At 56.3% G+C, this 16,686-nt stretch overlaps 1 protein-coding gene across 1 annotated transcript; it reads right to left on the reverse strand.

Moving 5' to 3' along the window:
- Positions 1–1,035: 1,035 nt before the first annotated feature.
- THOP1 (thimet oligopeptidase 1) lies at positions 1,036–16,479 on the reverse strand. The gene is made up of 13 exons (XM_054013335.1): positions 16,242–16,479; positions 14,812–15,015; positions 12,528–12,676; positions 11,858–11,965; positions 11,020–11,122; positions 10,452–10,612; positions 9,728–9,863; positions 9,275–9,641; positions 8,146–8,347; positions 7,432–7,618; positions 6,956–7,084; positions 6,189–6,325; positions 1,036–5,937 (listed from the first exon to the last, which is right to left on the reverse strand). The coding sequence occupies exons 1-13, from the start codon at positions 16,255–16,257 to the stop codon at positions 5,779–5,781; spliced, it is 2,058 nt and encodes a 685-aa protein (XP_053869310.1). The 5' UTR covers positions 16,258–16,479; the 3' UTR covers positions 1,036–5,778.
- Positions 16,480–16,686: the final 207 nt, after the last annotated feature.

Here is a 16,686-nt window from a genome sequence, read left to right on the forward strand (position 1 = left end):
GGGGGGGTGGGGATGGGAGCAGAGGAATGCAAATGTCAGCAATGGCCAAGGTTCTCCTGCCCACGGCCCCGGCTCCACCCGCCTTATTTCGGGTCGGAGAAGCCCAGACGGCGGCGAGCTCTAGAATCCATCACGTCTAGCCCCGGCTGGCCAGGGAAGGCCCATTCCCACTACGGCTGTGCCAGGCCTCGTCGCCTTGTGGTCCCGACTCCCAGCTGGGAAGGGAAAACCTGATCCTCTCCCCCGCAGCAGCCACCCTCCTAAACTGCACCAAAAATAGAGCCCACCACAGTCCCCGAGCTCTGAGCCCTGGAGACGAAAGGACATGCCCAAAGCCCAGACGGGTCTGCATGGGAACAGCCGCAGACCAGTCCTGCTGCATGGGGCAGAAAGCGGCTGCACGCTGCCCCCTGCAGAGGAGAAGTGCTTTCTGCATCCCCAGAGATCCATGCTCAAAGCCCCTGTGAGCCCAGCACCGTGCGACGTGCTGCAGCGGGGAATGGCAGCGCGGAGAGAGGTGTAGCCATGAGACACCTCTTAGGATGTGGGTTATGAAATAAAACACATCGTTCAGTGTCCGATTGTTCAGAGCGCTGCAGGGCAGGGCCCGGCTCTTTATTCTGGGTTGGTACAGCACCTAGCACAGTGGAGTCCTGGCACATGACTGGGGCTGCTAGGAGCAACTGCAACGCACAGGATAACCATTAACCCTGTAATTTAAGGAGGTATAAGGGTGGAAAGAGGGAGGAAGGCTGGTGAGTGCTAACTTAGGACGTGGAAGTCCCAGGTTCGATTCCTGGTCTGCCAGAGTCTCCCTGTGACCCAGGGCAAGTCACAATCTCTCTCTGCCTCAATGCTCCCATCTGCACAATGGGTAGAACAGCCCAGCCATGCTGTGATAATAAATAGATTAGAGATGCTGAGGTTTGCTCTCACCAAAGACAGGAGTCCTGCTGAAGCCCACCAGAAGCTTTTCCCTTCTCTTTCCCCAACATTCTTGAGACGAGGCGTGGGCAGAGACCGAGTGACATCAGCTCAGTTTACGAAAACTCTTTATTAGCGGTAGGAACCTTGTAAAATCCAACCCCTGTCACAAGCAGGGCTGGACGTGACCGTTACAAAACTCCACGCGCACCACCCTGGCCTGGGAGGAGATTAACGGAAAATAACCTGACCTCTGCCCCGGCTGGATCGGGGGAGGCGAAACGGGGTCAGAGGGGAAAGTGGCCAGGCTCCGAGGCCAAGGTGCCCGGTGCAGTACGAGTTTGCTCCTTGCCATAGGGCACGTGAGTCAATTCCAGTGCTAGTGAAAGTGAGGGGACAAGCGCTCCCTGCTTTGAGGGGACACCACACAGGCTACCAATACAGCTTAGAGCCACGCTGCTATTCCAGTCCTGAGCCCGCCTTGAGCACAGATTGCCCCAGCGTTCGGTGGGTTGTGTGGGACGATAGGGAGGGTCTACAACTAAAGGTGCCTCCCTGTGACCCGGGGCGGACACGAATTCCAGCCTCTGCATGCAAACCGCAAAGGCGAGTTCTGAGAGGAGCAGCACCGAGGCCTGGTTAGAAGAGAGGAAAGCATACAGTTTATCCCATTCCAGCTTATTCAGTAAAAAGACTAAGTGGGTTGAAGGGGGCGGGGAAGGAGGTCAGAACTTTACACTTAAAAAAGAAACCCACCCACAGTATTGATACATAACAGCGATGAGCCATGTGTGCGCGGACGCCCAGAGACAGAGCTTATGTCTAGAACGGGGGGAAGAGAGAAAACGCGTGTAAAGTACACATCACATCACTTCTTACATACCCACCCCAAGGATGGAACGTCGGGAGGCCGACCCAAATAACGGGGAGGCGGGCGGCGAGAAAGGATCCCACGGCCGATTGCCTTCCCTGGTCACCAGAAGGGGCAGGGAGACAGGGCTGCACGGGTGGTTTCACCTGCATGGCTCGTGAAGCCATGTTTGCTGATCCTTTTGTGTATCTGGATTTTTCGTGGTGAATAACACTGAGCCAGGCGTGGAGGGGAAAAGCCACGATTTCTTTATACAAATAAATACAGAAGGGGCGGGGGGTGGAATTTAAAACAATCTGAATTTGGGGGCGGGGGGGGAATGCTTTATTTCAAAGATCTAACGAAGAGATCCAGCGGACCCCATCCCATAGCGCGGCCCAGTTTTCTACAGGGGGATAACGTTCCAGTCCTGTGTCCAGGGCGCTCAGCATCTTGACACATTTGGCTGTACATGGCGACAGGTTTCTGGGTAACAGCAGAGACGTAACAACTGCGCAACAGTCACTGAGCCCTTTTGATGTTCACAGCCGGAGAAGGAAATGAGAATCAAAGGACGCGGGGGGGGGGGGGAGGGGGAGTGGGAAGGGCTCTCAGGTGACTGGCAGGTGTTGCTCCTACAATGTAACACATTTTGTGTGGAGGATCCTGAGGCTGGAACTTAAGGGTAGGGGTTGATTTGCAATTCAAAGAGGGGGGCTGGACAGGTTGCGGGCAGGGGTCCTGTCCGGATTGTTCACGTTGTTGGCAGCAGCTGCCATGCCAACAGAAGCACCAGAAAACAACAGTCTCCCCACGCACAGGGAGAATGAAACAGCGGAAAGTCAGGAGGTGGCAGGGACGGCCTGCCCATGACAGATCCTGCCATCTCCCCCAAGGAGCTAAACTCCCAGAGTTCACTTTCTATCCTTCCCCACTGCCCAAACCCTCCCCTGTAAAATCTCCTCAGTGCGGCTTTGCAGACAGAGCTGCATCCGGCCGCCGAAGGGCAGCACGGGGGTGGACGCTGTTTCTCGGAGCACAGACTGGGGGCGAGCCCCTGAGCTGGGCACGGTTAATGTGAAGGTTGTTAAAGGGGCAAAGATATCCTGAAATCGAGTCTGGTAAAAGAAAAGAATCGAAAGCAGTTGCAGTTTCTACCCCAGTCCCTGCGGCCGGGGGCCTTCTCCAATTTGGGTGAATGTTTACACCCCCATTTTCCTTTGTGGAGAAACAAAATGTTTCTCTCTTCTGTTACGGAGAAACCCAAAACAAGGCAAACTGACCAGAGAGGAGCAGAACGGTGGGTGACATCCTGGCCCCATGGAAATCAGTTTCATGAAGTGCTGTCAAATGCACAGGATGGGGGTGAAAATGAGGGATGTAAAAGGTTCACCGGTAAGCATTAGGCTTATCGTTAACCGGCCCTTAACCGTTAACCCCTGCAGCTGGCCACACTGGCCAGCAGGACTCCAGCCTGGTGGGACACCTGGAGCGGGCCTGGCCGCGTCGGTCAGGACACGGCACCGGGTCGGGCGAGCTGGAGTGGTCCTGGCAGGACCCCATCACCTGCTGCCCTGCCAGAGCAACATCAGTTAACGGTTAACCAGTTAACCGATAGAATTTTAATCTTTTCACTGGTTAACTTTTAAACTGATATTTACATCCCTAGTGAAAACATAGGGAAAATATCCACCCACCCCCAGATCTTTTAATCCAGGCGGAAGTGTGAGTTTTAAATGAAGGGGGGGGACCCTTTAAGCTGAAGCAAGAAACAACTGCAGGTGTTCTTTTTACAAGAGTGGCACACGTTTTCAGAAAGGTCCAATAACAGCACCGGGCACCCACTGTTCCAGCTGAAATCAACACCCTCGGGGAAAAAAACAACAAGCCCTGAGAGGATCAAGTTGGATCTCCCAACAATTGAGGAGCTCAAATTCAGTGACCACTTTTAAAAACTTTGCACCTCTCTCTGTTTGCGCTCGCCTTGCCCTGCCCAGGGCGGGGGAGTTTGGGGGAAATTTCAGACAGAAAATAAAAAGGTTGGTTATTTGGGTTTTAACCCCATTTACCAGCTGTAGTTAGAACAGAGATGGATCAACAGTGGTTTGGGGCATAAGCACAGAGAAAAAGGGGTGTGGATAAGAATCAATTTACACGTCAAATCTTACCCTAGTGGGAGGCCTGGACCATTTAAGTGAATTCACGTTTTGCTCCAGTCCTTAAAAGCGATGCTTCAAAGTGCATCCGCTAAAAGAAGTAGGTGAGATTCCTGCCTGGCAGTTCTGTAACACTCGGTCCAGCAGCAGCAGTAATTGACATTAAGCCGCTAATAAATATTTCCAACGACTCTCCCTGTCTTACATCTGCTATTACACTATACAAGAGTAGGACTCAAGTAGTACGAAATTTCAGATCTGGAGGAAGAAGAACAGTTTTAGCCAGAATCTGCCGTGGTTTTCTACCGTCCCTGAGGAGAAGCAGGGGGGAGAGTAGATGATGCATTGCACAAGAAGGAGCTGAATCGCGTCCCTGCTTGGTTTTACACAGCACAGCAAAACACTAGACCAGAAAGGGACCTTGCTGAAATGAGCGAAGACAGCAGTTAGCCATCTCGGGGCAGGGGAGGAGGGACTGATTCACGGCCACAGCCTATGGAGCGTTTCATAACGGATGCGTCAGTCAGTCAAGGGTCTGAGCGACCCACTGCCAGACGCCTGGATTGCAGGGGGAGACCAACGCCTCTGACGACAGCCTGCAAGCAGGCGAGAAGCGGCTAGTCAGCGAGGGAGGCACACGGTGCTAGCACTGGCCTCTGCGCTAGGCCGTACCCGAGGGCGGATGGAGTCGCTGCTCTCACAGGTTTCTCTGCAGTGCAAACAGGGCCCTGAGTCGGCTGACTTTCACCAGCTCCCCAGGCGGACATTAAAGGATCTCTAGCCAGGTTACTAGGCCCCTAGGTCTTTGTATCCCTGCGGGCCACATTGCTGTCATGTGTCTGTGGCCCCAGCTTCCTGGACCGGAGATGCAGCGGCCCGGTAATGTTACAATATTGACGCCCCCCCGACGTTGTTAGCATCCGAGCTTGCAAAGTACTGACCGCCCAGAAGAGGGCGCTTGGTACCTTTGCAGGATGGGGTCCCTTCCAGTTCTGAAACACTCACCCACTAGGGGAGGAAGAGGAGGAGAGGGGACAGCGCCCCCTTCTGACATGGGCTGGAATTGCATTTGCTTTGATCAAAACAAAACGGGGGAAGTTCTGAGCCGAGTCTCCTCGACCCAGGTGGTGATGCTGGGGCAGGAGGAGACTAACCCTCCGCTCACCCAGCAGGCTTGTAGTGTGGAGGGGAATATTCCTTTTGGGGTGAGCGAGGCTATTAAGATAGCGCAGGTGCACTTTGTGGCTTTTTACACCTTGGCCTCGCAGCCGGGTTTATTTGGAGGTTTCCAATCTGCCCACTGGAGAGGAGACCGAACCCAAATCCGCCCTGCCCTTTAGTTCCCTCTCTAGTCGTTTGTTTTACGATCAGAGCCGTGATTTTACCTTCGGGCACAATACAAGCTGAGGGCTGGGGAAGTCTCAGCTCTTAAACAATGGTGCCACTTCTAAAATGGTGAATCCAATTTTTAACACGCCCCACACCCCCCTCTCGAGCTGCACCCTGGTGCAGACCCTCTGGGTGCAAAGTTTCAGCTTCAAGCCAATTTGTATGGGCTACTTATAACACACACACACACACACACACGCCGCGCCAAAGGGTAACAGATTGCACCGCCCACCCCGTGGCACAACTGTCATTCCAGAGAGGGGAAATGGCAGCCCCAGATCTAAACCCCTCTGCCGGAGGCCCTACGTTCGCTGTGGGGACGAAGAGCAGCCGCGGTGTCAGCCCACCCGGCGGGTGTTTGGACGACAGAGGAGTCTGGTGCTGCCTGGTTCTCTGGCTCAGGACGACGGGTTCGCAGACACAGGAGCTGGCTCTACTCACAGGGCGGTGGGCGGGTTTTCAGCAGGCTGAAGGCAGCGAGCTGGACTCAACCTTCAGTCCTTTACTGGCCAGGAAGGCATCCTGCTTGGGGTCTCGACCCAGGAACCTCCTCAACATGTCACACGCATCCACGGACCCTCCAGGACGCAGGATGTAGTTCCTGTAATCCATGCCCACCTGCAGGGGGAGACGGGGGGAGAGAGACAGAGGGGGAGGAGGGATCAGGGCATGGGAGACCAGCGAGGGAGAGAGCTCTCATCCCGCAATGCTGCTGCCTGCGCTAACCCCCTCCGCATGCTCTGGGCTGATCACAGCCAGGGAGGGTCTCCCCGCGGATCACCTCGCCCCTCCCGCGGGGCCGATATTCCCACAGCAGGCAGCATTTCTATCACGCACTGGGGAGACAGACAGACAGGAGCTTCCGTTACCTTACAGTTCATGATCCCCTCCTGCTTGAAGCGCGTGTGGAACATGTCCATGGAATACACTTCGCTCCAGAGGTAGCCATAGTACTGAGCATCGTAGCCTCCAGCCAGGTGGCCAAACGTGGCCGGCATGTTCGTACCTTGGGAATTAAGACAGACACGTGGCCTGCTGAAGAGACGCGCTGCAGGAGTCAGGCACTGAGACAATTGCCCGAGGAGCGGGCGGGGGGAGGAGGGGAGACACCCTGGACCGTGACGTCCTTGATTCAAGCTGCAAAAACCTGATGTGGAAATTTACCAGCCCAGGCATCAGATCAACTTCCCTGTGATCACGGGGGGGGGGGGGGGGGGGGGGGGGTGTTTTCCACCATGCTCGGCACTCGCTTAACGCTGCTCCCAATGGAGTGAACGGCTCGTTCCCAGAGCCCAGCGCTCCTCGACATGCCACCCTAACCGTGGCTGACGTGCCCAAGCAGAGCAAGGCAAAGCTGCCTTGATAGGCCGGGGCTGGGACTAGCCAGTGGCTCTAGCCCCCCTGCTGTGGGGCACAGGGGAGCGATTTCTGCTGGTCTTTCGCCCAGTTGGCACCGGGCGTTTTGAGAGTCTGCCCTGGACCGTGCGGAGGCAGGAGGCCAGGAAGAGAAGAAAAGCTCCTTCCCCTTGACATGATCTTCAGAGAGAAGATTTTACCGTGGACTGGGCGGGAGCAGCCGCAGCCCCTCTCCCCAGAGCCTGTAGAACCAGCCTGCCCATCAGTGCCAGGTGGGTACCTGGGGTGGCGGGGATGCCCAGCACCTCCTCGCACAGCCGGGCGTACTCCTCCACGGGGTCTGCCTTCGTCTGGGTGTGAAGGGCCTGGTCCACCTTTGCCAGGACGATCTGACGCAAGTTGAACAGCCCTGTCACAGGAGGGGAGAGGGAGGCAAAGCGTGAGCCAGACAGCGCCTCCGCGGGGAGGCCACGGCAGGTGGGTAACAGCCGGCTAAGACCGGCTGCGAGTGCCTACTCCCCCCACCCCTCCCAGCTCTGCTACGACCCCCCCGCAAGCCTGTCCTGCAACCTCCCACTATTCCAGTGCTGAGCCCCCCACTCATGCCCCTCAATCCAGACCTGCAGCCCCTCCTGCCCCATGACTGCTAACGATCACAGGTGGGTTCCTTCCCCGCCAACCCCACCCCCCACCGGCACAGCAGAGGGGTGAGACAAGGCCGACCCCAATGGGAGGGGAAGGCACCATGGCTCCTACCTGTGTTCGCCTGCCTGGATTGGATGAGCTTCTCCAGCAGCTCGTCGGGCATGGGGCTGCTGGTTTTGTAGTGTTTGGACATGCGCACCAGGGGCTCCTTCTCCCACACCCAGTTCTCCAGCATCTGAGACGGGGCTTCAACAAAGTCCCGCTCCACGTGGGTCCCGCTGAACATGGCAAACTCTGCCTACAAGATGCACACGCTGTTACAACACAGCCCAGTCGGAGCGGACACAGAGTACCGACCCAGATCCCCCCTGCCCCAGTCAGTGCCCACCTGGGGGTGAGGAATGAGCCAACCCGGCTGGCCACTGGAAGCCCACAATTCAATGATCGGGCTTGGCAAGCACGGAGATTGGAATTTAGAGCCTCCATCCTAAGTGAGATGAGTTTGTTGCTCTCAGGCTTGTCCCTGGGAGTGTTCGCTTGTCCCAAGCCGCCGCACTGCGTGGCACAACAGTCAATTATCGCGTGATTGTGGCAATGGACTGGCAAAGTGGGGGCTGCGGCTCATGGGCAGAGCTGGGTGGGATAGCAGAGTGTCGGAGGAGCTGCAGGTCGGGATCGAGGGGCACCGGCAGAGCTGTGCAGGACGTCTGCACCCCTTGCTCTCTGCCTGGCTCTGGCCAGTGCTCCAGCCTTCTCCCCTTGCAGCGTTCTGTGGCGCTAGGAGGAGCCAGCGCCCCGCTGCCCCCCATGCGGCCCCGCCCTTACCTGTGAGCAGAGCTGGTGCATGACATGGCCGAACTCATGGAAGTAGGTCTCCACCTCGTCATGCTGCAGCAGGGACGGCGCGTCCGGCGTGGGCTTGGTGAAGTTGGCTACCATGGCAGCGACAGAGATCTGACGGCTGGAGTCCGGCAGCAGGCAGCCTGGCTGCAGGCCGAAGCAGGCCGCGTGCCCGTACTTCCCCTCCCTGGAGTGGGTGGAGGAGACTGTCACATCCAGCCTAGCCCCGTCACCTAGAGAGCCTATCAGAGCCCAGGGGTCGCCGACAAGGCACTGACGGATTCATGCAGGCCAAGTGCTCGCTGGGATCGGCTGGACCAACCGCACCCGTTCCTTCTCCATCGGGGTCAAGGTACATAGGAATGGGACCGAGCCAATCCCACTGCAGGAGCACACGGCAGATCTCAAGCTGACCCTAGCAAGTGGTTTGGGACGGCAAAGCCCCCCAGCTGCCATCTCCCCAGGGCGAGTTATATAGGGGAGCTGGATGTTCAGCCTTGTTGTGCTGCTTTGGTGGGAGCGGAGGTGGTCAGGCACCCACCAGAGAGAAGAGGGAGGCTGCAGGGATGTGGGATTCAGGACTTCTCTGGCAGCTGTGGGGGTGGCTGTCACTGCAGCTCAGAAGGGATGGGGAAAACACCCCAGGGCTGGGCCTGACAGAGGTGTCAGACAAGGAACACACCCCAGAGCAAGGTGCATTGGAGAGCTGCTGGGTGACAGGGGGAAACCCCACTCAGCACCATATGCCCTCACCTCGTAGTCAGGCCCTGCTGACTGCAGGGATAAAGCTAACGCCGCTCTGAGGGGAAGGCGGGCAGTGCTGACGTACTGCCAGGGATGGATGGCACAAGGAGAGAGCCACAAACACAGCTCCCGCCCTCAGGTGGCAGCGCCACACCCTGCCCGACGAGCCATAGGCAACCGGTTCCATAGTCACACTGGGAAGGAGTCCAGAGCCCAAAACCCTCCTGCAGACAGACTCCCCAGTCGCTCGAAAGGGGGTGCGGGAGGTTCCCCTGTGTGCCTGGGTTACAAGATCCACCGTCCCCAAGGGGCCCTGCAGGATCCGGCCCCTAAGCCCGTCTCCCTCGCTCTGGTGTTGCGGGGGACTCACCGGGGGTACAAATCCAGGTAGAATTGCCCGATGGTCTTGCCCGAGGCGATGTCCTTCACCGAGTAGAGCTGGACGTCCTCGTGCCAGACCTGGGCGTGCTCCTCCGGGTGGAAGCTCAAGCCCAGCAGCTCCTGGTAGATGTCCAGCAGGCCAGCAGTGACCACCTGCATGGGGAAATACTCCTTCAGCAGGTTCTGGTCCACGCTGTACTTGGTCTCCTCCACCTGGTTCATGTAGTAGCGCATGTCCCAGGCGTTGATGCGGGCGTCAAACTCCAAGTCCCGCTTCTTGCACTCTTTCTTCTTCAGGTCCAGGATCACGGCCCGTTCCTTCTCCCCCAGGGGCTTCAGCTTCTGGGCCAGCTCATCTGGACGGACAAAGAGGGGGAAGGTGCATGAGAGAAGGATGTGCAGGAAAACCCAGCCCCGCCCCTTCCAAAGCCAGGTGCGGTACCTAAGAAGGAAGCCACGGTCTTGCTGGTTTTCGCCATGTTCATTTCCAGCACGAAATCAGCGTGCGTGTCGAAGCCCAGGAGGTCGGATTTCTGAGCCCGCAGGTCCACCAGCTCCTTGAGGATCAAGCAGTTCTCCTGCAACGGAGAAGAAAGCGCAACCCGTGGAGCTGGAAGTGCCGGGCAGGGAGGAGGCACGAAGGCCAAGGTGGAACAGAGCAGCCATCCCGGGAAAGCAGCAGCAAGTTAGTGCCCTCACGCCCAGAGGCTAGGCTAGGACCCCCCAAGCCAGACAGCCCAGCCAGAGCCTCCACCACCCTTTCAAACCCTTGGCTTCTCCACTGAGAATGCTCATTGGGATGGCGGGTTGGGTGGCTTCTCCACTGAGAATGCTCATTGGCATGGCGGGTTGGGTGGTGCAGGCCTGAGTCCCACCACGCTTGTTTCAAATGGGCCACTGAACTGTCCTCAGATGATGGTGGCCTGCAGTCGCCACTGATCTGGGCCAGGGTGACGCTTCCCCTGTGCCCTTGGCCAGCCGGCACCAAGGGGCTCCAGGCCATAGCTGGCACCGGTGACCTGCATACGGAAACACTCTTTGGTGCTTGGCCCCCATGTCAATGGCCTGGATGGGAGGCTGTAGCTTAGGGTGAAAGCCAGTGCTGTGCTCTAGGCTAACAGGTTTGCGTGCTCAGAAGTTCTGCCCCAAGACCTTCATCCACCTACCTCCTTGCACCTGGAGTTGAACATTTCCTCCACCTTCCTCCTCGTCTCAGGCACGTAGCATTTCTTCATGAGGGGGAAATAGTGCGGGTACTTCAGGGTGACCTTCAGCTTGCCGTCCTCTGTCTTCTCCAGGGAGTTCAGGAAGTCCTCGGGGAGCCCCCCTGGAGGAGGAGAGGAGACAAAGACGGACGGACTTTGAGGGTTACCTGCAGACCCCCACACGGCCACGCCGCTCCCCAGGCAGTGCGCTCTGGGGCGGCTTAATCACGAAGCACGAGAAGGACCGTCTGCCCTGCAAACCGGCGAGCGCACCAGCCAAAAGGGGCTGTAACTGGCAACTCTCACGCTGCTTCACCTGGACCGAAGCAAGCTCAGGCCAGCAGCAGCTGCCAGTTATTTCTACTGGCAGATTCCCGCTTAATCGGGCAGTTACAGGGCGAGCTTGGAGAAGACGGGTCATCGTCACAGAAGGGGGATGAACCAATCCGTGGAGACTGAGCGCCAGGAGAAGCAAATCTTCCTGGAGGCGCCAGTAGGCCTGGTTCCTCCGACCGCGAGCAGCCCTTACCCAGTTCCTCCTTGGAGAAGGGCAGGTAGGTGGTGTCTTCGTTCAGGTTCTTGTTGAAGTCGATGCAGAGCAGGCTTAGCCTTTTCTTAATGGCTTTGACTTTCTTTTGAAAAAATATAGACAGACACGTCGTCAGAGCCAGCTGAACCGGGGGAGGAAGCAGAGGATCGCCGTTGGCCGTGCGTGGTCAGTTCTGTGCGCACCCGGTCCCTTAGCGTTTGTTACTGGCTTCTCTCCAAACAGGGCCGGCTGTGCAGACACAGAGATCTCAACCCGGGACAGGCAATCTCTGATCACGCCTGCTGGAAGCCCGGCCATCACGCCCCGGGCCCGCCTGTGTGTGGCCAGCTCAAGGAGCAGTGGGTGTTTAAGGTCCGTCCGGCCATCGGCTGATTTCATTTCCCCTGCTTGTCAAGTCCCCCAACCGCCCTCTAACCCTTCCTGCTGCAGTACGGCCGGTGAGAGGAGGGTTACCCTAGTCAAGCTAACTCTGCTCACTGTTCCCCAGCTCCCTTACAGAACCTCTGCCCCCATGCAAACTTCACGTTACTATCGCTCTCGGGCTGGGGGCGGCTGTCATTCCGAGGCTGCTATGTTCTACTGTGGCTCTCTTCAGCCCGGGATCCCAAAGGGTACAGAGATTAGCTCCCCAGGCTGACAGGTGTATTATCCCCACTTCACAGGAGGGAAAATCTGACTTGCCCTGAGTCAGTGATAGAGCCAGGAATAGAACCCAGGAGTTCAGACTGACAGTCTTCTGGTCTAGCCACGAGATCACACTCCTTTAGCCGTAGTTACCCCTCTGTACAGCTATTTACCATACTATTGACAGTCTCACCTCCTGCGTTTCCTCCGGGAGGTGAAGGCCATTTCGTTTACCCAGTTTAATCAGCCTCTCTAGATACCTCTTCGCTTCAGGCCTCAGGGAAGCACTTTCCGCCTTCTCCTGTCAGACAAAAAGGGGGAGAGTCCAGAGCTGAAGGGGCGACAGTGCAGGGAGTGGGGTTTGCTAATCTACAGCTGCGACACAGCCACAGCAAGTTATTTGTGTAGGTCCTACGCATGGACTGTTTCAATGTCTGCGGACCCCGAACTAGAGGAAACACCCCCCTAGAAGGGTTAGATTCAAGAGGCTGGTCCCCACAGATCCCAAAGCACATTACAAATCATTAGCCAACCCTGAGCCTCCCTGGGATGTAGGTCAAGGTCACCAGCCTGATTGTAAAGATAGGGAAACTGAGGCACAACAAAGGGCTGGGACTTGCTCAAGGTCACACAGTGAGTCAGAGCTGAGACTAGATCCCAGAAGTCCCAATTCCCCAGTCTCTTGCTCTAACTATTAGACGATATTGCCCTCACATTGTGATTTAGTTCTAAACTGAAAAGGACCGACAGTAGGGAGAGGGACTCATTGAAATTAAAGGGAGGTCCCTGTGCACTCTCTGTTGGGATGCTGGGCCTGTCATCTACACAGCACTGTGAGCCACTCAGGTTATCCCCCCCCGAACCTGGAGCCAGACGATCCTCTGGTACACGTCCTGCCTCATGCTCATCTCCACGTCGAAATCCGAGAGCTTTTTGTCCGCCTCCGTGCTCGCCGTGCGGATAGCTTTGTGAGGGGAGACGTGCTGGGGGAAGTCCAGCGTGTTCCTCTGAACTGAAACGACAAAGCCAGGAGCTCAGGCTGCAGCAAGGGCCCCGGAGCGCTACAGTAGGTGCCGGTTTCACAGTCTGGAGCCTGACACATAGCCCAAGTGGGGACAAGGCAAGCTGCTCCCACTGGCACGTCCCACACCTCACCCGGAACAACCCCTTCTAGCACGGAGTTCGAGCCGCCGCAGCTCATTCAGTCCTTGAGGTCTCTGTTGAGCCTCCTGGTCTCAGAGCCAGATCTGTGTGTCAGTGCTACATTGCAAGTTCCTTGAAGCAAAGATCTTGGCTTCTGACTGCTCCGGAAAGCATCATATGGCTCTGTATGGCAATACTACATAGGGCGTTGGTGACACCTGACCCTTGGCACCCAGCCTGCCATGACACACAGGCAGAGTGGTGTGGGGAAGCTCGCACAGCGGTTGCCCAACTAACTCCTGACTCTGATCGGTGCCATCTGTCTCCCATTTTTCATGAGCACTAGAATTCAAGCCCTAGTTCTAGGGGAAATCCTATGACGCTGTGGAGGCCAGACAATATGTCCCTGTTATAAGATGCACAACCACTGCTGTCTGCTTAACCGGAGAGACAGGATTAGACAGAGCACTGCTGGGTAATCCGGAAATACCTACACATCCCGTTTGCCACTCCCAGGAACTCGGGGGTTCAGGATTGGGCCCTGGGACTCTCCCTCGGGTCAGCGTGGGCTGGGAAGGATGCACCCAGCTATCACCGCAGAACTGGCATGGAGAACACCAGTGACATGCCAGCAAGGCACCTAGCAGTCAGAGTACCTAGTGCTCCCCTCCTAGAGATTACAGCGACTTTGTTGTGGGCGCTGGATCTACCTCAAGGGCTACACCTCCCGCAGCAAACCTCCTTACTGTAACTCCTCACTGGAGCAATCAATGTTGGAAGCTGCATCATACAAAGAACTTGGGCGTTTTGCAACTCAGGGATTTGCTAATGTCCAGATAAAGTCCAGCAGGGTTGGATTTTGGCCAAAGATAACAGGGTAGAGGGAGGTGCTTTGGTTTGGGGAGGTGCTCCAAACTCTGATTTTTTTAATTGTTTAATTGCTAGGAAGGTCTTTTGAGACTGACTAAAAAAAAACGCAAATAATCACATTTTAAAACAATGCAGTTCTAGCGTGGATGCTTCTCAAAGCCTCCGTGTCCACAGCCTGTGTTCTCCTTGCCCATTTCCACTTCAGAAGGCAAAGGCAGGGAACATATCCCTTACCACCACTTCTGTGCAGCCCTGAACAACAAAACCCCGCAGCAGGGCACTGCTGTCCCCACAGATCCACCATGAGAATTCTTTGTTGAACAGAGAATTCGGGTGTGCCCGGAAAGGGCTGACAGGTCTGCAGATGTTAACACCATCTCTGCTTAGTAAGGAATCGCCCACACACACTTGTTTTTTGTGTGTGGAAAAATCAGACAAGGAGAGTGCAAACTCATGACACTTCCCTTGCACCACTGGTGGTCAGACTAGGGAAAAAAGATACTGCAAGCAGGGAAGGTTGTCTGATTTATGCACCATTGAGAATAAACAGGTGTTACCCTGAGGCCAGCTTCATTTATAAACACGGTGTTATTTTTTCACAGCATTTTAACTGTAGTTCTAAAAAGAAATACATTGTTTACACAGAGAAGGGAGCTCACACCCACGTGTGCCCATCCCACATCTGATCATAGAAGCTAGAGATGGAAAAGCCCTGGTCCCCCAATCATCTTTCGGCCAATGCCTGGTTGTTTCCTACAGCACACTGTCGAGCCCTCTGTCCAGATACTGCAGCAATAGGCAACTTCAAAGTCCTAAGTGTTGCTTTTAAAAATCACAACTAATGGGGCTTCCAGCAGCTCCTCTTGGAAACCATCCCACTGCCAAACTCACCATCAGGGAGATTTTTCCTGACATTCTGTCTCTGTTTCTCATCCAATTTCATCCCACTCTTCCTAGTTATGCCCTACTGTATAAACACTAATGAGGACATGTAAGAGAGAGGCTAGTGGAGTTATGCAAGGAAAAACCAATTATTCTAGACACTAGAGATGCACATGAGCTAAAAAGCACTCCGCTACTAACAAGAGTTATAGAGGGTTCCAGAAACCAGCCAAATCCTGTTCGTCCACGTACCTGTATATTCCACCTCCGCATCAGCCAGAGCTTTGAGGGTGTTTTCATAGGAGACCTCCCCCTGCTCCTGGGAGCCCACCCGGTCATACACCTGCTTGGTCCTCTCTAGGAGCTCCACAGTCATGTTTTCTATTTGCTCTGCTGTCAGGTCCCATCTTAGTCGGTTCACTGGGGGTCTGTGGGACTGGCTGTCCACAACGTTACCTGAATAGGTAGGAAAGAGATCTACATATAAGATATTGCCCTAGAAGAGTGTGGCGGGCTCACCCACAGATTAATAAGGCAGGGACTCAAAAGACAGGTCTGGCAAATACCACAGACGCCCTGTAACAAGCTCAGAAGAGAACCCGATTTGTTTGAACCAAAGAGTAAACGGAACTGTTTCCAGTCAATGTTTTATCCCTTCATTTATGGCAACCCCTTAACCAAAACTTGATCCCTTAATTACCCCACCCTCAATCAGACACACGTAGGTTTGTTATTGCAGGAGGGCTGGCACAGATCTGTGAAGGAGCTTTGAAACTTTGGTTTGGGGGGAAAGTAACACACACAAAGAATGACAAAGAACTGGTGCAGCAGGGGGTGGGTGATGGGAAGATTACACCTTAGCACCTCAGTGTAGCCTTAATGAGGAGACCAGTGACTGCAGCAGACCCAGATGCAGAGCTGCCACCCAGATGCTGCTGAGAGTAACTCCACAGCAGCGAGCTTTATCTCACTCCAGCCCGGCTGCCCTTTACAAGCTGGGGAGCAGTCTCTCCTTGCTTGCAGGGGAAGTTTAAATAGAGAGTCAGGAGCAGATGTCTAACTGAGAGGCAGAGAGAGAGAGAGAGAGAGAGGAATATTGGTTGGAAAGCTTCAGATTTACAAGTGATCTCCTGTAGCCGAGCTGGTCCCTGGATATGAGAGAGACAAGGTGGGTGAGGTGAAACCTTTTACTCAACTGGAGCTGGTGCAATAAAGGGTATTACCTCACGCACCTGGTCTCACCAACTTACAATCATCGAATTCCAGCTAAACCAGCCTCACCACTTCCCATTCCCTCCACTCCGCCTTCCCATTCCCATCTCCTTTACTCTGCCCCCCATCCCAACTTCCCATCCTCCTTCCCCCAGTCCCCACCCCAAACACTGCTTCCCCCGGCCCAACATTGACCTTGCTGCTCTTCCTCTCTGCACCCTACACACTGCCCCCCCAACCCTATACCCTCTCCCTACGCCCTACTCCCCTTTGCCTCCCCCGTCTACATGCCCCCCACCTCCACATCCCCTCCCCAACCCTGTCTCCATGCCCAACCCCCACCCCAGCGCCATCTCCCCCTGCCCGATTCCCTCCCCCCCATTACTCCCCCCGCCTGTTTTAATTCCTCAGCCCCAAGCAGCCCTTCTTACCCCCCCCCCCGTGGCCCTGCCTCCCCAGCTGGGGGGTACCTGTGGGGGGAGCCATGGCGTGCGGGAAGGGCGGATCCAGCGGGCCTGATCCTACTACCGAGCTCGCCCCAGTGCGAGAAGCGCGGCGCAGCCCCACGCACGGGAACTGGCTCTGGGTCCTGCTCAGCCACAGCAGTGTGGGGGGGGGCGGAGAGAAGCGGGCGAAGTGAAGGATTCTGGGAGGGTGGAGGACTGCGCTTGGCCAACCCCGGGGAGGGGTGCGGGGGTGGGCACGGTGTGGCCTGGCCACGGCAGGGGGGCACCCCAGGGACCCCCAGCCCGAGAGGGCCCTGATCCTGCCCCCCCGCATGGGGGAACTGCTCTCTGCGGGCAACAGCGCGGGGGGGGGGGGCTCAACTCGGGGGGGGGGGCTGGTCCCGGGGGCACGGTGCTGGGGGGGCTGCTGGACAAGGGGGGCGGGGCAGGGGGCACACGCCCCGTGTCA

This window comes from Malaclemys terrapin, chromosome 24 (genome assembly GCF_027887155.1).
Source record: "Malaclemys terrapin pileata isolate rMalTer1 chromosome 24, rMalTer1.hap1, whole genome shotgun sequence".
Classification (NCBI taxonomy): domain Eukaryota; kingdom Metazoa; phylum Chordata; order Testudines; family Emydidae; genus Malaclemys; species Malaclemys terrapin.